We start from the raw sequence: 21,035 nt of genomic DNA on the forward strand, positions 1-21,035 counted from the left end.
TCTCTTATCTTCCTATAGCCAAGGCACTGGAGATTCACCCTATTTACTGGCCAGCTTTTCACAATTCGCTTCTGAATAGGAGGGATGCCCGAAAGGACATCTTTGTCAGGTTTGCTTTGGAAGTCGTGTCCGCTGACTAATTTTGCAGCCATAGCTGTCTTCTGGCGCTACCACTGAGGCCACTCCTCTGGCCGAGGTATGGACTAGGTCAGAGCCCACGTCTGCTAAAAAGGCAACGGCGAGCTCCATAGCCTCTCTGGAGTTTGCCCTTGAGTTATATATCTCTCTAGAGAGAAGCAGGCACAAGCGAGCCACCAGGGCACAACAGGAAGGAATCTAGTGTCACTGCTGTTCCAAAGGCTTGTTTAAGGATGGACTCCAACCGCCTATCATGCGCATCCTTTAAGGCCGCTCCTCTCTCCACTGGGATAGTATGCTTTGAAACGGCACAGACCAGGGCGTCCACTTTGGGGAAATGCAGGCATTCTCTGGCAGCTAGATCCAGTGGGTACAGAGCTTCCAATGCTCGACCACCTTTAAAACTGGCTTCTGGGGCATCCCATTCCAGGTCAATGAACTCCTGGATGGCTTCTAGCATTGTAGAATAATAAGAGGCTTTCTGTAGACACACTAGGATGGGATTCTTCTTTAGTTCCGTCATAGGGTCTGCACCAGAAACTCCCAGAGTCTTAAGGGTCTGAGAAACCAGGGCTGGCAATTCATCTCTATGGAAAAACCGTAACATGGTCCGATATGGCTCCAAGCCTGAAGGAATTTCCCCATCCTCCAATGAATCTGCATCCCCTTCATCATCCGTGGTGTCTGGGTCCCTGTCAGAGATACCCTGGTCAGACGAGGCGTGTCTTGAGACCTGATGATAGGGCTGGGAGAGCAAGGCCTCCCTGGCTGGGGTTCGGTCCAGACAAGGGCAGGAGAGACAGACTGTGCCTGTATGAAGGCCTTGAAAAAATTTCACCAAGAAAAGGACGCCGGGTCCATGCCCAGCCCAGGAGGAACTGGAGTAGGTGCAGCTTAATTTCCCTCTCCAATGGTAGACCCAGCCCCGGGATTACTCAGATCCTGAGTAATACTGGTTAAGAACATGGCTGATCCATCCTCTGAATGGGAGAAGCCAGGCTTAGAAAGGTTCTGGGAGTCCAACTCTCCCTGGGCCGCCTCACAGTGCTGACATAGGTAGGAATCAAGGTCAGACTGTGTAGTCCTAATACGGCAGGCAGCACAAAGTGTTGCTTAAGCTTCTTTGCATTATGAACGGTAACTGTGCATTCCGCTGGCTAATGCTTGAAATTGAGTGCGCACAGATCGGGTACCGATGCGCATAATCTGAAGCGCGCATATGTGCAACATTACATGCACAGCACATGTGCAGAGCCGGCACACACCGCACCAACCGACGCTCTATGGAGGACAATGGAGATGCACACAACTTGCACGCAAGATGGCGCTGCAGTGGCCTACCACACAGTGTGCCCACAGAGCCTGAAGCGGGGCCTAGCCCATCAGGGGGCTACTTAACCTGATCAGAAACTCCCTTCCCTTACCCCAACGTGATCGATAACGTCATCAGTACGGCGCGCCGAGCAAGGATTTACCGAAGCCCCTCCACATCTCTGAATAGGGAGGAATCCTCTCCTCTCTACTTACCTGGGCTCAGTGCTTACTGGCTGAGTACAGAGATGGTCTCAAGCTGCGGGGGGAGAGGGCTTTGGCCGTCACTGCCGTGCTCAGCTTCCTGCACCCGCTGCCTTTCAGCAGCAAAATCCATGCCGGGAACCAGCTACTGGACCAAGGAATACCTCTGAGGGATCTAGGAAATTGCCTCAGGAATTTTCGATTGGGGGAGGGACCTTTAGGTATCACCGCAGGAGAATGGGGCTCAATCTTTCTCCAAATTTAAAGGTAAAATTTCCTCTTCTAAAGAGTACTGCAGTCCTGATAGGGAAAGCATGTCCACATCTGCTAGGGGACAGAGATACTGAAGGGCTGAGATCTCTGCAGGTGTATACCTAAGGTGACGTCAGCTTTGAAACCTGACTCAGTCTCCACCTGCTAGCAGCGGAGCATATAACCCATTGGTCCTGAGTCTATTTGGCAACATACTAGGAAAACACATTTTCTACATTCAGCACATTTTCCCCCCTTTCAAAGTATCAGCCGAAACATACAGCACAATGTTTCCAAGGGACTGTAAGAATATCATAACGCTACACAGCACATCATCACGCCTAGCAACCAGTATGACTCATAAAACTAAGCTAAATCCAATCACCAAAGCCCAAATTCAATGTAATATGAGGACCAAATATTAATACCAAACCACAATATGTCTCTCAGTGCATCTACTAGTGTATTCCACTGCTATAACCAACTTTCTTATTTTAATTTATTTTATTTTTGTAGGACCTTCAAGTCCAATTTTATATTTATTCATCATTTTCTTTTTCTTCAAAAAGTCACTTAAAAATCACAACTCTGGAAAGTTCAATATGTATTCAAAATTTTTTCTGTTGAAGGTCCTTCATTAAAGCAGTCTCTGTTTCTCTTATCAAAATCTGGAATCAATCTACATTTCATGAAGCCAATACATGAAAACGCCACTTACCTTAGTACTCAGTTCTCCTGCCCTGACCTAGATCCAAGTTTCGATATCTGCCTCAGGGGATCTCTTTTTTTCTTTTAGAAATTCTTCTTCACATTTGAAACTTATGACTGCTCAACCAAAAGAAAATGATGAATAAAATATAAAGTTGGACTTGTGAGTAAAAAACAGGATGTTTTGGACATTGAGTACTTGAAGGTCCTACAAAAATAAAATAAATTAAAACTAAAATTAAGAAAAAGTTGGTTATATAGGTGGAATACACTAGTAAATGCACTACTGAGACACATATTGTGGTTTGGTCATAAAACTAAGCAACATTAGGATTTTGTTGATTATATAAGCTACTGTACACAAAGGTCACTCATATCCCTCTTTCAAATTGCACAACAGGTGAATAATCAAATCTCTTCCATAATTAGTTTTGATGGCTACACGGCAGCCCATTGTGAGGCAAGAGACAGGTTATTGCAAACCAAGTTAAGGCTTCCTTGTTATAATGTAACTGTATGCTCCGTATCTCTTGTTGATTGGTTAATTTTATATTCTGCTTAGTTCATTGTAAACCGAGTTGATTTGATTTGTATCAAGAAAGTCGGTATATAAAAGCCTCAATAAATAAATAAATAAATAAACCTGAGCACATTTCTGTCTGATGCTGTGTTCCTATGAACATTGGAATAAGGTAACGAAAGCTGATGCAAGTTTGATGGATACATGGCGTATATGAAGTTATTAGCATATGAAAAAGAAGCCACCTCTTGGAATACCCTCAAGCTACTACCTCTCCACCAGTTAATAAGTCATAATTATAAATGGGACATTCATATATAAGCAAAATAGCAGACATATACTCTTCAGTCAGTTGAATCTTTTGGTATGAATACAGAGACAGGTTCAGTATCCTATAAAATTCCCATGGATTGAAATGACAGTTTCTCATTGGTTCTTTATGACATTATAAGAATATAAGAAATTGTCATACGGGGTGAGACCAAGGGTCCATCAAGGCTAGCATCCTGTTTCCAATAGTGGCCAATCCAGGGTACACCTACCTGGCAAGTACCCAAACATTAAATACATCCAGTAATAGTAGTGGCTATCCCTTAAGTCAACTTGATTAATAGCAGTTTATGGACTTTTCCAGGAACTTATCCAAATCTTTTTTCAACCCAGCTACATGGACTTCCCTAGCCACATTTTCCAGCAATGAATTCCAGAGCATAATTGTGCATTGAGTAAAAAATAAATAAATTAAAAAAAAAAAAAAAAATTATATTTGTTTTAAATGTGCTACTTGCTAACTTCATGGAGCACCCCATAGTCCTATTATCTGAAATATCAAACAACCAATTCACATTTACGCACTCAAGTACTCTCATGCTTTTATAGACCTTAATCATAACCCCCTTCAGCCATATCTTCTCCAAGCTAAACACCCCTAACCTCTTTAGCCTTTCCTCATAGGGGATCCGTTCCATCCCATTTAACATTTTGGACACTCTTCTCTGTACTTTCTCCAATGTAACACTTTTTTAAGATACAGTGACCAGAACTGCACACAGTATTCAAGGTGCGTTCTTTACCATTGAGCAATACAGAGGATTTATGACAATCTCCGTTTTACTCACCATTCCCTTCCTTAATAATTCCTAAAATTCTGCAGTGTAGAATTGGTGATTGGATTAATATGCAGGACTTTTAAACAATGCTCAATTTCTGCTCGCAAATAACACTGCCAAGAACAGCTATTACCAATTCTCATCAGAACCCATGAAGAAGATGAACTATCACACTATGGACCTATGTCAGGCCTAGAGAAGATGATTGATTTGTTGTCACTGGCTTTGAGAAGATAAGGACAGTTTATGAAGATCAAATCGGTGAAGATTAGTATTGCTGCATTTTGAAAAAAAATGTGTTTTTAGGAATTTGTAACAAATTATACTAGAGAGAAAATACAGATACTGTGAAGAGGAAAATTGGTTCTTACCTGCTAATTTTCGTTCCTGTAGTACCAAGGATCAGTCCAGACTGCTCGGTTATGCCTCCCTTCCAGCAGATGGAGTCAGAGAAACAAACTGAAAGGACACCCCCTATACAACCTGGTGTGTCACCTGCAATCCCTCAGTATAATGAATATCAAAGCAGAATGAAGTAAATTTAATAACCATTGACTAGATCAATCCAAACCGTATCTTCGAAAAAAAACAGAAAAAAGAAAAAACCTGTGACATAAAACCACGGCAAAGTGCCGGTACATAATGTGTGAAAAAACTCTGCAAAGAGAAAATACAATCAACTGAACGGACTCTCAAATACCCATAGGCGGGCGTCTGGACTGATCCTTGGTACTACAGGAACGAAAATTAGCAGGTAAGAACCAATTTTCCTTTCCCTGTACGTACCCGGATCAGTCCAGACTGCTGGGATGTACCCAAGCTGCCCTAAGAGGGGTGGAACCCAGAGAGTCCAGCTCGAAGTACACTGCCACCAAAAAGTATCCACTTGTGGATCCCAGACGTCCAAACGGTAATGTTTAGCAAATGTGTGCAAAGATTTCCAAGTGGCTGCTCTGCAAATCTCTTGAGGCGACACACATTGGCTTTCTGCCCAGGAGGCCGTTTGCGACCTGGTGGAAAGTGCTTTAAGACCATCTGGTACTTTCCGTGACATATGTAAGACGAGGCAATAGCCTCCTTCAACCATCGTGCAATGGTAGTCTTAGAAGCCTTACACCCCTTCTTTGGACCGCTCCATAAGACAAGCAGGTGGTCAGATAATCAAAAAGGATTTGTCACCTCCAAGTACCGAAGAAGAATACGACGAACATCCAATCTCTGCAGATCCTGGTACTGAGGAGAATCCCGATCCACTCCTGTAAAGGCCAGCAACTCAGCTGTCTGGTTGACGTGAAAAGCCAAAACCACCTTAAGCAAAAAGGAGGGTACTGTCCGAAGCGAAACCCCCAAGTCTGAAATCCGTAAGAACGGCTCGCTGCACGACAACGCTTGAAGCTCGGAGATCCGTCTAGCCGAACAAATAGCCACAAGAAAAACCGTCTTGAGTGTTAAATCCTTCAAGGTTGCCCATTTTAGAGGCTCAAAAGGAGAACCACAAAGCCCACGGAGAACCAAATTCAAACTCCACAAGGGACATATAGCGCGTACTGGCGGTCTCAACTGTTTGGCTCCCCTCAAAAAATGGACTACATCCGGATGGCCTGCTAGAGTAGAACCATCAACCTTACCTCTCAAACATCCTAATGCCGACACCTGGACTCGGAGTGAACTGTATGCCAAACCTTTCTTTAAGCCTTCCTGCAAAAAGACAAGGATGTGAACTACTGAGGCCTTCTGCAGGGACACCTTCATCCCGCCACACCAAGAATCAAACACTTTCCAAACCCGAATATAGGAGAGGGAAGTAGAAGTCTTTTGCGCTCGAAGTAAAGTAGAAATTACTGCCTCCAGATAGCCTTTCTTTCTTAATTGCCTCCGTTCATAAGCCAAGCTGCAAGACAAAAGTGAGCTGCCTGATCGAAAAATACTGGACCTTGTCTCAGTAAATTTGGTAGGTGACTCAGACGTAGGGGGCCTCTCGATTGCGAGGTTGATCAGGGCCGCAAACCAAGGCCTTCTCGGCCACTTCGGAGCTACAAGTATGACTGGACCTGGTGAGATTCTATGCACCTTAACACCTTTCCCACCAATGGCCTCGGAGGAAACACAGAGGAGAATATCGGGAGACCAAGGGAGGACGAGGGCATCCACCCCTTCTAATCCGTGCTCCCTTCTGAAACTGAAAAATTGAGCCGCTTTTGCATTCAGATGGGTCGCCATCAGGTCCCAATGGCACACCACGAGGTGCATTGCCTCCTCGGACAAGTCCCACTCTCCGGGATCTAATCGACAACTGAGAAAATCCGCCTGGACGTTGTCCACTTCGGCAATGTGAGATGCTGCTATGCGGCCCAGATGACGTTCCACCCAGGACATTAGCTGGTCTGCCTCGGAGGCTACCGGCCAACTCTTTGTTCCTCCCTGTCTGTTTATGTAAGCCACGGTGGTCGCATTGTCGGAGAGGATCCGAACTGCCCGCTGCCGAACTAACTGAAGAAAATGATGCAACGCTAGGCGAACTGCTCTGGTTTCCAACCGATTGATGGACCACTTGGCCTGCAGAAGTGTGCACAGACCCTGCGCTATGTGATTGACAGACCGCCCCCCCCCCCCCAATCCGGAAAGGCTGGCATCTGTTGTTACAATTAGCCCCTGCGGATTCTCAAGGTCCACCCCCCGAAGCAAGTGGTCCGAAACCAGCCTCCAATCCAGGCTGGCTCGAGCGGTCTCCAGTAATGGTAAAGGCATGTGGAACTCTTCCGACTTGGGATCCCAACGGGAAAGCAACACCCTTTGTAAGGGTCTCATATGAGCAAAGGTCCAAGGAACCATTTCCAGGGTAGATGCCATAGAACCAAGAACCTGTAAACAATCCCATGCCGTGAGCAAAGGAAGGGTCAATAGACTGTGAACTTGAGACATAAGCTTCTCCATTCTCATTGGCAGGCAAAGTCTCAAAGACTTTGCCTGCCGATGTGTCGAAACGAGCTCCCAGAAACTCCAAGATTTGAGATGGGACCAGTTGGCTCTTGGCATAATTGACTACCCAGCTGAGCGAGTGTAGACGGCGTATGACCACCTGAACCGCCTCCTTGCAAAGTTCCGCTGATTTCAACCGAATGAGCCAGTCGTCCAGATATGGGTGCACCAGGATCCCCTCTCGTCGGAGGCAGGTTGCGACCACTACCATCACCTTGGTGAACACTCGGGGAGCCATTGCTAGTCCGAACAAAGAGCACAAAACCAGTAGTGCTCTGCCAGCACCATGAACCTCAGGAACCTCTGATGGTGCTCTTGAATTCCTATATGAAGGTAAGCTTCCGTCAGATCCAAAGAGGCCAAATATTCGCCTCTGTGCACGGCCGCTATGCTGGACCTCAACGTCTCCATACGATACCGAGGGACTCGCAAAACCTTGTTGACCTCCTTTAGATCCAAGATAGGGCGGAACGAGCCTTTCTTCTTGGGAACTACAAAGTAAATGGAGTATCGACCGGTCCGACATTCATGTGGTGGAACCGGGACAATAGCTCCCAGAGCCTTCAACAGAGACAGAGTTTGAAGAATCACCTGACTTTTTGCTGGCGCCCCACCAGGGGACACAAGGAACAAATCCCGAAGAGGGCGAGCAAAATCCAAAGCGTAACTGTGATTTATAATATCTAGCACCCATTGGTCAGGCGTGATTTTGACCCATTCCTCGCGAAACCGGGAGAGTCATCCCCCTATCCTCGGGACGGAGGAATGGGCCGGCGTATCTTCATTGAGGAGCTTTGTTGGCGGTGAAACCCTGAGAAGAGCCACTGCGGGGAGGCCGTCTGCCATGAAAGGAAGAAGCCCATGCCTGTGACCGTCCTGCCGGTTGCCGAGGGGCAAAGGAAGCACCCCTGCCAGAACGGAAGAGACGCTGCCCTCGGAAACGACCCCGGGTGGTGCCGAACAGCCGAGACTATCTGGGTTTATCCTCAGGTAGTTTGTAAACCTTGTTGTCCCCTAAGGTCTTAAGTTGCTCCAGATCGTCGCCAAACAACAATTTCCCCTTGAAAGGAAAAGAACCTGAGACTTAGACGAGGCATCAGCCAACCAATAGCGGAGCCACAGTAGCCTCTCCTTGCGGAAACTGCTGAAGACATAGTATGGGCAGAGGTACGGAGAAGGTTGTATAGGGCACCACCTCTTCTGGCGGGAGTTCCTGGGAAGTGAGCAGCTGTTGTACCCAGCGGAGAGTAGCCCTTTGCATAAGGCTGCTACAGATGGCGGCACGGACTCCCAATGTGGATACCTCAAAAATTCGTTTAAGCAAAATTTCCAGCTTCCTATCCTGTAAATCCTTAAGGGGCCGCTTCTCCCATGACGGGAATCATGATATGTTTAGTTATGGCTGTGACCGCCGAGTCCACCTTCGGAAGTTTAAGAAACTCCAAGGTCTCACTTGGTAACGGATAAAGCTTTTCCATGGCCCTGCTGACTCGCAAGGTGACTTCAGGCGCATCCCATTCCCGGGACAGAATTTGGAAGAGCTTCGGATGAAAAGGAAAGGTCCCAGGAGGGTCACGGAGCCCTGATAATACCTCATCTCCCGGTGAGGAATCAGACACTGCCTGCGGAGCCGGGATCTCCAGCTCCTGAAGAACATGTGGAATTAAGTGATCCAGCACCTCCTGACGGAACAGTGGGTCATCTCCCTCTAGAGTGGTGGAACTTTCCACATCATTGCCTACGTCCAATGTGGGGGGGGGGGGGGGGGAGGTCTTGCTGTACTGGATTTAAAGGAATGGAGGGTCTGGGCAACCCTGCAAGTGGCACAGAGGAAGAAATCCTAGGTCCAGTACCCCCCAGGTCCTCAGCAGGTCTGATTTGCTTTGCAGGAGCCGGATCCTGAGCGTCCCAGTCAGCCTCCGCTTCCAGATATGCTTTATGGATGAGAAACACAAATTGCGACGAAAATGGATGTCGCTTTAAGGCCCCCCCCCCCCCCCCGAGGAAAGCAGAGGGAGGGTCTTTGTCTAGCTGCCAACTGCACGGTTGCTGGGGGCTCAAATCTGGCGGGGGGAGATCTTCCCCCTCTAAGTCTGGCCCTGCATCTGGTATCGGAGCAGGCAAAATGGCCGCCGCTCCCAAGTCATGCGGGGAGGAGGCAGGCCTCCGCCTGCGAGCTGCCGAATCGGTCTCCGAGCCACGAGATCGTGGCAAAGCTTCCCCCCCCCCCCCCCCCCGCTCTGAATGCGGCCTCCGCGAAGGTCCCTCGCCCCTGGGAATACACCGAGAGCAGAGACCATCGCGTGAGAGCCGAGACGCCAGCTCCCCACAACAGGAACCACGTGGCATGTCAAGCACGTGAAAGAAAGAAGGCAGCCAGGTGAATAAATCCATCCCATCCGGAGGCCCGGGAGAGACGGCAGGCAAGTGCTGAAACCAACAGCTGACAGAAGCAAGTAAGTTATATCGATCGCAGTCAGCCGACAGGGGTAAAGAAATTAACTTCCCTGCATGAAAAAACCAGCACCTTCCAGAGGAAGAAATCGTCTCTGGGAATAAGGTGGGGGGGGGGGGGGAAGAGAGTGATTGGCCCACCAATTAATACTCCCCCAACTCACCGGGCCAGCAGCACTAACTCCGGGAAAAAACTGGCCTTAGGGCACTGCCCTGCCATGCCTGCAGGACACTCAGCAGTTGCTGACAATTTTTTTTTTTTAATTAAACTTTATTAATCGTATTTTAAGAAATTGATCTAGTCAAAGGAAGATCCCCCCCCCCCCCCAATCAAACCTGGTACCCCAGATAGCGAATAATTTGGCAAGGATCAGGACCACAGGTTATGCTCTCTTTCATCTGCTGGAGTCAGAGATATACTGAGGGATTGCAGGTGGCACACCAGGTTATATAGGGGGTGTCCTTTTAGTGTGTTTCTCTGACTCCATCTGCTGGAAGGGAGGCATAAGCCAGCAGTCTGGACTGATCCTGGTACGTACAGGGAACGCAAGGTACTATTTTGCTCATATATAAATGTCCCGTTCATAATTAAGATTAACTAGAGGAGTAGTGGCAAATTGGGGCTATTCACAGAGGGGGAATTTTTGATATCTTAAGTTTATGAACCTTATCCATTCTTAATGGACCTGTGAACTTTTGGTAGTATATGAAGTTACAGACAAAAAATAAACAGTATATTTAAAAACCATTTACAGTAGAAAATGGAAAACTTTTAGCCATTTGGTGGTTGCAGATTCTCCTTCAGGGTCATGGTGTGTTGTGTGTACTGTTTAGTTTATAATCTGCCTCTCCTGTTTGTATGCATCCGGTCAAAAAGTGCTGAAGGACAGACGTGCATCCATTTCACCATCCCCATGCACTAGACTGCCGTGTTTAATCAGCTCTGTGTTGTCTACAGAATAGTAGTTTCACACAGAACGAATGGAGCCTACTTCCAAAATTACAAGTATGTGTGGATTCCAAAAGAATACCCTGCTGCCAGAGCTCTCTTGAATCCCCCGGATAAGTTTTGAAAATGTGGTATACATACGACAAGCAGTTTCCTCCCCTGTCACAATAAAACCATAAATTGAAAAGGAACAGAAAAGGCAGTTCCCTCCCCTGAGGTATGGAGGGGGAACACACATGAACATGGCAATCTCATATGCCTTCTTCCCTTTGGAAAGTAGGATAAATACTGCTGAAGGGATATCTCCTTCCTGATGTACAGCACTGCTACTAAAAGCAGTGAAGGCAAGGCAAAGTGTAAGAAGTGAAAGATTCTTTATTTGTTTTCTGCACAGACAAGAGCCTTCCAGTATAGAATTCTTATAAAAGCTAATTTAAGCCAATTTTTATTTCACCAGGAATGAAAGACTTCTGTATTTTCCTGTCTCTTCTAAGCTTTTCCTGTGGAGCTACGTCATGTACGTGCTTTTCAGCCAATTTAAATGGGGTATCGGAAGCACAGGCGAGTGCTTTTGCCTTTTTTGTCATTAGTTGACATCACAGCCGGAGCGTGCTCAGTTGGGCTTCCCCCATCTACTTCCATACACTGGCGATAATGGCACAGCGACGTCACATATCCAAAAAAGGGAGGCTGAGAATCGTGCATGGTATAATGAAGATATATTACGTGATTCCGAGCAAGGCCCACCCAGCCTGAGCAGGCACATAAAAGGTATTTATTTACTTTTCATAAAATATGCAGGGCCTCCAAATATATGATCATTTCTGTTTGGCAAAGTCTATGAATAACTTTGCCCCAGATAATTATTTTACCATCACAGGAGAGAAAAGTTGCCAGGAATACATTTTAAGAATAAATCAGGCAGGTTCATGCCTATTAATTTGGGAGGCTAGTATGAACCACATGGCAGGAAGAGCATAAAACACGCCCTTAATCTTACCTGTCATACTGTCCACGAAATACAGCATAACTACAGCTATCAGCGAACCTGGAAAACAAACAAAAGGAAATACAAAAAACACACTATTAATGTAGAAACCTAGAAAGTACCGGTATTTAAAATATGTCGTCTATTTGGCATTATTTTCTAAGATCCTTCTTGTAAGATACATCAGTAAACAGGGCAAGAAATTTCCACCCAGAAGCACCAAGCACCGGGATACGCGTGTGCGCAAGACTACGGCCATACGTGAATCCAAAAAGAAAACAACCCTGGCTTAAGTCCTCCCACACCCACTCACGTGTTCTGAAAATCCGGTATGAAGAGGACGCCAAACACAAAACTTATCAATGACACGAGCACACAGATCTCGTAAGACTTCCCCCCCTCCCCCCCCCCCTTTGAAAAAACCAGCCACAGAGACAGAAACATTTGTTCTTTGCCAGGGGGTACAGGGAGCCAAACTTCTGAAAATATAACACACAGACAAAATAGATCAGGGATAGACCAATGGCTCTGGCAGCTGCGCTATTCATTACTTTTCCCGGGGGGGGGGGGGGGGGGGGGGGAGGGGGGGAAGAGAGCGGGATTTGATTCCCAAGCCCAGGCTCAGCACCTTGGCTCAGTCAGGCGCAAGGGAGGAAAGCGTTCAAACACCTTGAGCTGCACGGAGAGGGAGCTGCAGTCATCACACAACACTACTGACCACCTAACTGGATTAAGGGTGCGCTTGTGCCAGGATCCAGGAGGGGCCAGGGTCTACGGTCTCTCTACCAGAAGACAGTCGCTAAATACTGGGCTAGACAGCCAAGGGGGCTTTAACAAGAGAGAAAATCCCAGAGTAGCTGTGAATGAAGGCTGATCATGCACAGCCCCGGTAGGAGTTAAGGTGCGACAGGGTACGAAGCCCCAGAGTAGGAAGATGTTGCGAGTCAAGTTTTACAAACGAGTCAGTTAATCTAAAATCAGGAAGATTTCAGGCCCCCTGGCTCATTTGAAAAGTAATGCATTCCAATACCGGTTTCTCTCATATTTTCTCTATGGTGAAATTTCGCAAATGAAAGTGCTTACCGCATACTTTGCTTATTTTAAGCATGAGTTATTTATCGATAAACTTCACAAAATCAATTTAACGTCACACAGCTCAGAGACACTCACAGGACAGCCACCTCCCTTAAAAGCAGTGAGATTTAAAACAAAGCGTGAACACAACATTAACATGTGGGCTGCAGAGGTAGGAAAGAAACCCCTGGATACAAACGATATAAATAACATGACCTGCTTGATGTTCATTTGGTTTGGCATGCGCGTTTATGAGAAACGCATGAAAGGGAGTTTTCAGTGGCAGCACCTACTATGTGGAATCTTCTGCCACGGGAAAGGAAAATTCGTTTCTTACCTGATAATTTTCATCCAGACTCCTGGGTTTCCCCCCCCCCCCCCCCCCAAGCAGATGGAGACAGAGCAGTTACCATAACAACGCTCCGCCTATAAACAGAGTGGTGCCACTTACAGTCTGGCAGTATTACTCAATGTCAAAGCAGAATGGAACTCTCAAAACCATCAAAACTATATATAATAAAAGAAACAAACTGGTCCACTGAACCATCCTGGGACCTGAACCTTGAAAAAAAACACTTGAGGACAAAACATTAAAAATCTCTGTGAATCTGAAATAGCGAAATAGATAAGAACCGAGCAGACTCTCCTGTTCTTCCATGCCTCTGATGGACGGGACCTCTGGACTGATCCGTGGCACTACAGGAACAAAACTTATCAGGTAAGGAACTAATTTTCCTTTCCCTGTACGTACCCAGACTCCTGGGATGTACCAGAGCTTTCTTACCTGGGATGGGATCCGGAGAGGCCCGCTCAAAACACTCCCTCTCCAAATCCTCCTGAAACTGGAGCCTGGACATCCAATCTGTAATGTCTCACAAAAGTATGCAGAGATTTCCATGTAGCCACCCTGCAAATTTCCTGCAGCGATACCATCTGACACTCTGCCTAAGACGCCGTTTGTGAACGTGTAGAGTGGGCACGCAGATCCATAGGAAGGGATCTACCACGAAGGAGATAGGCCGAACTAATAGCCTCCTTTAGCAGCTTTATGCGCCAGCTGTCCTCACTTAGGACCACTCCACAGCACAAAAAGATGGTCACGAAACTCATTGGTAACCTCAAGGTAATGCAGCAAAGTTCTGCGAACGTCAAGCTTCTGCAAGTCGCTAGCCAAAGGATCCGAACGGTTTAAGTCCATGAAGGCTGGCAGCTCCACCAATTGGTTGACATGAAAAGAGGAAACCACTTTCAGCAAGAAAGACAGAACCGTCCTTAAAGAAATGCCAGAGTCCGAAATCCGCAAAAAGGGTTCCCTACAGGAAAAACGCCTGGAGTTTCGACACCCTACGAGCCGAAGTAATGACCACCAGAAAAATCACCTTTAAGGTAAGATCTTTTAGAGTCTCTCTCTTCAAAGGCTCAAAAGACGCAGAGCAAAGGGCAGTGAGGACTAAATTCAAACTCTACGACGGATAAAGATGCCGAAGTGGAGGATGCAAGTGTTTTGCTCCCTTAAGAAATCAAACTACATCAGGATGTGCAGCTAACGCTACACCCTGGATGGAACCATGCAAACAACCAAGTACTGCAACCTGTACTCAGAGAGAACTACATGACAAACCTTTAGAAAGACCAGATTGTAAAAAACACAGAATATCCAACACAGAGGCCCGGATAGGCGCAACCTCACGGTCCAAACACCAAGACTCAAAAACTTTCCATACTCTAACATATGTGAGATTGGTAGAAGTCTTATGCGATCAGAGAAGCGTAGCTACCACAGCCGGAGAATAGCCTTTGCAAGTTAACCTTTCCCTTTCAAAAGCCATGCCGCTAGACAGAAGTGATAGACGTCCTCCAAACAAACAGGCCCTTGATGCAGCAGGTCTGGGAGAACCGAAACCGCAGAGGACTGTCCACAAACCATCGGGAAAGTAATGCGGACTGTAAAGGTCTCATATGAGCAAAGGCCCAGGGTACCAGTTCTAATGTTGAAGTCATCGACCCAAGAACCTGTAAATAATCTCCGACTCTGGGTGGGTGCTTGAGCATTAAACCTCGAACAGACTTGCAGCTTGGAGATGCATTCCACGGTAAGTAAAAACTTGTGTCGAAAAGAGCACCCAAATATTCCAACGACTGAGTGGGCTCCAGTCGGCTCTTGGCGAGATTGACCACCCAGCCTAGGGATTGCAGGAGCTGAAGTACTTTCTGAATTGCCTCCTGGGCAAGCGCTTTTGACTTCGCACGGATCAGCCAATTGTCCAAGTAAGGATGCACCAGTAACCCCTCTCTGCGGAGATGGGCTGCCACCTTGGTGAATGTCTTGGGTGCTGTAGCCAGACCGAAGGGTAGAGCCTGAAACTGAAAATGCTGATGCAGAACTGAAAATCGAAGAAACCTCTGGTGGTCTGACCGAATGCCTATGTGAAGCTAAGCTTCCGTGAGGTCTAAGGATACTAGAAACTCTCCCTTGCGAACCGAGGCAATGATAGACCGAAGCGTCTATGTGAAACCGGGGAACCGGGAGACATCTGTTTACACTCTTAAGATCCAGAATGGGCCGAAAAGATCCCTCTTTTTGGCACTATGAAGTAAATGGAGTAACGGCCCTTCCTTCTTGCCTCTGGAGGCACTGAGACGATGGCTCCTAGTTGCAGAAGTCATTGTAAAGTGTCCTGCATCGCTCTTCTTTTGGTTTCGTAACCGCAGGGAGAAATTAGAAATCGGTCCCGAGGACGCTGTGCAAAATCTAAAGCGTAGCCGTCTCTTATCACGGTAAGGACCCACTGGTCCGTCGTTACTTTGGTCCATTCCTCGTAAAACAGGGACAGTCTGCCCCCCTATCTCCGGCACCGAGAAACGGACCTGCGCCCCCTTCATTGTGATGCTTTTGCACTGGAAGCAGATGGGGAGTTACCAGGTCTGCCAAATCGACGGCCCCGAAAGGACTGGGACCAAGTCTGTTGCCTATTAGGAGTTTGCCAAAAAGGGGTCGCAGGCGGTCTAGATGGGTGAAATCTTCGATTCCCTCTGAATCTGGCCCGAGAGGCGAAGGAACCTCTGGATTTCGGTCTATCCTCTGGTAACCAATGAATCTTATTCTCACACAGATTGGATCACATCTTCTAGATCCTTAGCAAAAGTAGTTTGCCTTTGAAGGGAAAGGACCAGTTTCTCAACCAGAGGAGCCTACGAGCTAAGACAGCTGAAGCCATGGATCTGGCCGAGGTGCGCAAAAGATCATGCAGCGCATCCGTGCTGTATGCCACCAAAGCTTCCAGACGACCTGCCTGGACCTACTCTTCATCGATAAGTCAGCATTAGCTTGCAATTGCTAAAATTTTGACAAAAATCATGAAGAAATAGCCAAAAACAAAAAGCAAACGCTGTGCTGAGACAGAGAGATAGAGTCGACGAGGGAGAAAACGAAAGTAAAATTTTTTTTTTTTTTTAAATTATAACACTTGCCCAGCAGTGGGCCAATGTGCTGATCCCTTCGGGTGGAGTGAGCCGGGCTCCCCAGTATCGCACCCAGCTGCTGAGAAGATAAGTAGGGCCCTCGACCCTGTGAAGCAGCTGCCTCAGACCAGCGTGGGATGGTTCTCTCAGAACCTAACGACCACCTGGGAGGCTAACGACCACTGTGCTGCCACAAGCTGCTTTCTTATGCTTTTTTTTTTTATTAAATAAAGCTTAAACAAGCCAGAAAACAAAAGCCAACCCCCCCACCCCCCATCCAAATTAATTAAACACAAGAATATCCAAGTAAGCACACAGCCCAGACTATAGGTTTGGCAGCTCCCCCATCTGCTGGAGACAGAAGAATACTGCCGGACTATAGGTGGCACCATTCTATTTATAGGCAGAGCATTACAGTAACTTCTCTGTTTCCATCTGCTGGAGACAGAAGAATACTGCCGGACTATAGGTGGCATCATTCTATTTATAGGCGGAGCATTACGGTAACTGCTCTGTTTCCATCTGCTGGAGACAGAAGAATACTGCCGGACTATAGGTGGCACCATTCTATTTATAGGCGGAGCATTACGGTAACTTCTCTGTTTCCATCTGCTGGAGACAGAAAAATACTGCCGGACTATAGGTGGCACCATTCTATTTATAGGCGGAGCATTACAGTAACTTCTCTGTTTCCATCTGCTGGAGACAGAAGAATACTGCCGGACTATAGGTGGCACCATTCTATTTATAGGCGGAGCATTACAGTAACTTCTCTGTTTCCATCTGCTGGAGACAGAAAAATACTGCCGGACTATAGGTGGCACCATTCTATTTATAGGCGGAGCATTACGGTAACTTCTCTGTTTCCATCTGCTGGGGGGGGGGGCAAAACCCAGGAGTCTAGACTGATCCGGGTACGTTCAGGGAACTGCGGTTAAATTGTACAAAAACTTTCAAAGTTGCACTGAAAACCCATCTTTAAACTGATATACTAAGGTCGTCCCATTTTTAATTTAATTTATTTTAGAGTTTGAGATGTAGTCCCTCTGCTTTGATTGTTTCATATGCTTTGCGTCTATTAGACTGTGTGTGTAACTTTGCAAGTTGCCTAGAGCCATTGGTGGGATATGAGTAGAAATAAATATTTTCTCAGGTCTGGGCTGCAGCACTTCCTCACTTCTCCTTTAAGCTGCTGAAACATCCACCTGTGGGGCTAAAAGGCAGGTCCCTTGCCTTTGGACCACGATTGGGAACAACTGCATACATACTTTGAGTTAGCCAGTGATGGTGTTGTTGGGCAGTAAAGTCCTCCCCTCTCTCACTCCCCTAATATACAGATTTACAAAAAAAAAAAAAAAATTGCGTTACGCCCAGAGCAGATTCTAGTCCAAAACTCAGTAGCACAAAGAACACCACTGCCTTCTCGATTCTAGTACGACAGGGCAATGCACTACTGAGATAAGCCAGACAGGACCACTTTAATTATTCTCTTTACTGCCTGACAGATTCACTGTTGCCCACTACTGAGCTTTGAACGTTGGGATCCCTTCTGGATGCTGTGAGCTTCATTCACAGCCAGCAGGAAATTTTCCCATTATGTACTGCTTCCCTCTTCCCCGGCAGCAACTCTCCTTGACTGAGACACACACAAATCACAGCTTCCTCTGGAGCCCAGCACAAGTGCAGTCTATAGTGGCTGGGAGGTATCATCACCGCATGAAACCCAGGACTCCCTCCTGCAGGAGTGAGGTGTGTGATATCCAGGACAGAACCTGGGTCTCCTGAATGGCAGTGCTGCTGCTGCTGGGCCATCGAGTCGGCCCAGAATTTATGTCAACTGGTCAGATTGTATACAAGCTAAAAGTAGCAACTGAAAAAACCAGCACTGCAGACAAAAAGGCAGAAGCCTGGAACAAACTGGTACTGCATGCAGTGTAAATCTGCAGGCATACAGATACACACACACACAAAAGAAAAGTATACATCAGAGGGGGGAAAAAGGAGATTTAGGTAAACCATTTTAATTCCTAAGCCAGAATCAAACACGTTTAAATCAATCTCCTTTTTTTGTCGACTCATTTTTATGTGCTGCCCTGTGCTTATGGCCGGGGTTACAGCTAAAATTAAAAGCATGGCAGTCATCTACTCACTCAGCTTTGGGGAGCTCTTTTTCTAACTGACCCAAATAATTCTCTCGCTTCCATGTTTCTTAGAGTTAGCAGAAAAATACTTTCAAAATAAATTGAAGAGTCAGTGCGCTTCTCATATTTCTTCTTCTTTTTTTTTTTTTTTAAAGCTACCACCATTCTCTTGAATAGTGGGATGGGAGTTTCTATTGGCCAAACAGACAGGACATAGTGCAGAGTTAGGAAAAAAAAATGTTGCTGGTTCAGACCTTGGCAAGAATAACCAGGGAAGAAAGAAAAGCTCTGAAATTAAAATAAAAAAGAAAACCACATAAAAAAAACCAAAACATTTCTGGGTTAAGAACAACATTTTGATCTTTTTTTTTTTTTAGGGGGGGGGGGGGGAGGAGGTGGGGGAGTCTCTAGGAGGCATAATAGCTTTCACATGACTATGCAACGCTCCTGCCAGAGAAACCCCTCACCCTGCAGGTATTCGCGACTTACCACACAGACAAGCAATGAAGAAGACCTCCAGAAACAAATATCCTCGGGAATCCAGTATCGCACCGGCAGCTATGGCGATGATTCCAAGTCCGAGATTCTGGATCGACTGCATACTAGAAACATTTGTGATACGCGTTACTCGATTCCTGCACCTTGCCTATTCCCAGGTAGAACACACTACTTAGTGCTGTGCTCAGTTAGGGAGTCCTTTTATAGCAGCCCTCCTAAATTAGGCAGCAAACAGGGGCATAAGTTATAGCAGTCTTTGAAGTGGACTTATACGCACAAGTCCAATTTGAAAAATTAATCCCACCCGATCGACCCGCACATATTTACACCCGCTATTATGTGCGAGGAAAATTTACATGCACACTTTTGAAAATGCAAAAAAAAAAAAAAAAGTATGTGCTCAAGTCCAAACCACTCCCTCAACTCCACCCCCCGGGAACACCTCTATCCAGTCCTGGTAAGTTTACACGTGAACAGGCACAAGTTTACCCACAATAGTGGGTGAGCTATTTTGTAAAAGGCCATTTCGACATACAAACATGACAGCAGAAAAAGACCATGCGGCCTATCTGGTCTGCTCAGCTCTACGTTCCCTACCACTCCCTCAGAAATCCCCCCACCCTGTGCTTGTCCCATGCTTTGACGTCACATACCGTCCTTGTCGCCAGCATCTCCAATGGGAGGCTGTTCCATGCAGCTGCCTCCCTTTCTGCTAGTAAAACAGTTTTACCCACAGAAATGTTTTTGAAAATTGCTCTCTTAATGGCCAAGCAAATATCCTACCTGTCAATGTTAGAAATAATACATTTTCCCATATGTAAATTGTAAAGTAATGGAGACTGCAATGCCCACTTACACAAAGTTAAAATATGCTTTAGTCATGACCACCCTGTTTGTAGCAGGAAAAATAATCACCAGTTTTTACTAGCTTTCTCTTCAAGTCTTTCCCCAATAAAAGTAAAACTGGTATTGTACAATTGGTGCCTGATTAATCATAACAAGTTAGTGCCGTGCATATAACTTTCCAAGTGTTACAACAGCTTCACTCTTGATGCTGGTACTGCAGCCAGACTAACATCTCTCAGCACTCCGGGAGAAAATATAAATCAAGCGGTCAACTAAGGTATGCCATAAGAATAAGAAAAAAAATCATTTTACTGGGGGAAGGCAGCAGGGAAAGCTAGTAAAAACACCAAACTGTTACTTTGCTAGCTACCAATAAAACAATTACTAAAATTTTTGTTGTCTCTAGAATGAACAAGACTGTCTCTTTAAATAAGAAAAAAAATGTTTCAATAGTGATAGTTCTATAGAAATTTTCTAACAGTATGTCGTTCCTGAGGTATCCAATGTTTAACCACTAGCCGTCACCCGTTGAACATTCAATGCAAACTCTTTGCCCCCTCCCCAGCCTGAACCCAGCATTTTCTACTCCCACCCCTCCAGGCGGAGAGCTCTCATCCCTTCCCTCAGGACTTTTCACCTTTTCCCCCTCCCACCCATCAAGCTCCTGGATCTACCCGTAACGTTTTGCCTCTCTCTGGGCCTGCAGGTCACACTAGCATGTGCTCTCTGCAAAGAAGAAATGTAAACACCTGTTAATTTCCTTTCCTTTAGTCCTGCTACACCAATCCAGGACAAATGGGTTATGTACCCCCTTCCAGCAGATGATAGATAGAGCACCTGACTTTCTGTGATATCACGTCTTACGTGTGGTGCAGTGACAGTTAAAGCCAGTATTCCCATGACAAAGCAGATTTTAAAGTATATAAATATTACTAATTTTAAAACAAATTACCAACTTTGTTTATAGATGAAGTCTTTAAAAAAAAAAAAGTTAAATTATAATGAGTTTTAACAATTTTAATCTTCCCATTTACTAGAAAAATCTCTATATTCTTTTATGTTTTAACTTCTCAGGTAGGTTTAAATTTCTCCATTTTTCATCCTGCGTCACCAGTCCAGAATGACTGGGAAGTACCAAACCCCAATTATTATTGGAGGCTGCATCTTCTTTTCAGAGAACATCCAATCTGAAATGCTTTACAAAATACTACAAAGTTGACCATGAAGTTTTTTTTACAAATATCTATAGGATGTACAGTCCCAGCTCTGCCATGATGAAGATTACAGCCCATTCCACAAGAGCACCATTATATTTAAAAATGATTAACCTACCTATTTAAACCTTACTATTGTTCAGTGCATATGCTATAGTAATTGTTTCCTTAATCCATTTTATTAAAGT

At 45.9% G+C, this 21,035-nt stretch overlaps 1 protein-coding gene across 3 annotated transcripts in view; it reads right to left on the reverse strand.

Annotated features, from left to right (window-relative positions):
• MFSD1 (major facilitator superfamily domain containing 1) overlaps positions 1 to 21,035 on the reverse strand; it is a 73,162-nt gene that overhangs the window by 9,332 nt on the left and 42,795 nt on the right. For 2 of the 3 annotated variants that reach the window (XM_029615149.1, XM_029615150.1), the window contains 2 exons: positions 18,779 to 18,891; positions 11,625 to 11,672 (listed from right to left, as the gene is read on the reverse strand). In XM_029615149.1, the coding sequence (XP_029471009.1) occupies positions 11,625 to 11,672; positions 18,779 to 18,891 (161 nt within the window). Of the gene's footprint in view, positions 1 to 11,624; positions 11,673 to 18,778; positions 18,892 to 21,035 lie in introns of those variants that run through there. The other variant, XR_003858549.1, reaches the window with a different exon arrangement.

The sequence above is a fragment of the Rhinatrema bivittatum genome, chromosome 9 (genome assembly GCF_901001135.1).
Source record: "Rhinatrema bivittatum chromosome 9, aRhiBiv1.1, whole genome shotgun sequence".
Classification (NCBI taxonomy): domain Eukaryota; kingdom Metazoa; phylum Chordata; class Amphibia; order Gymnophiona; family Rhinatrematidae; genus Rhinatrema; species Rhinatrema bivittatum.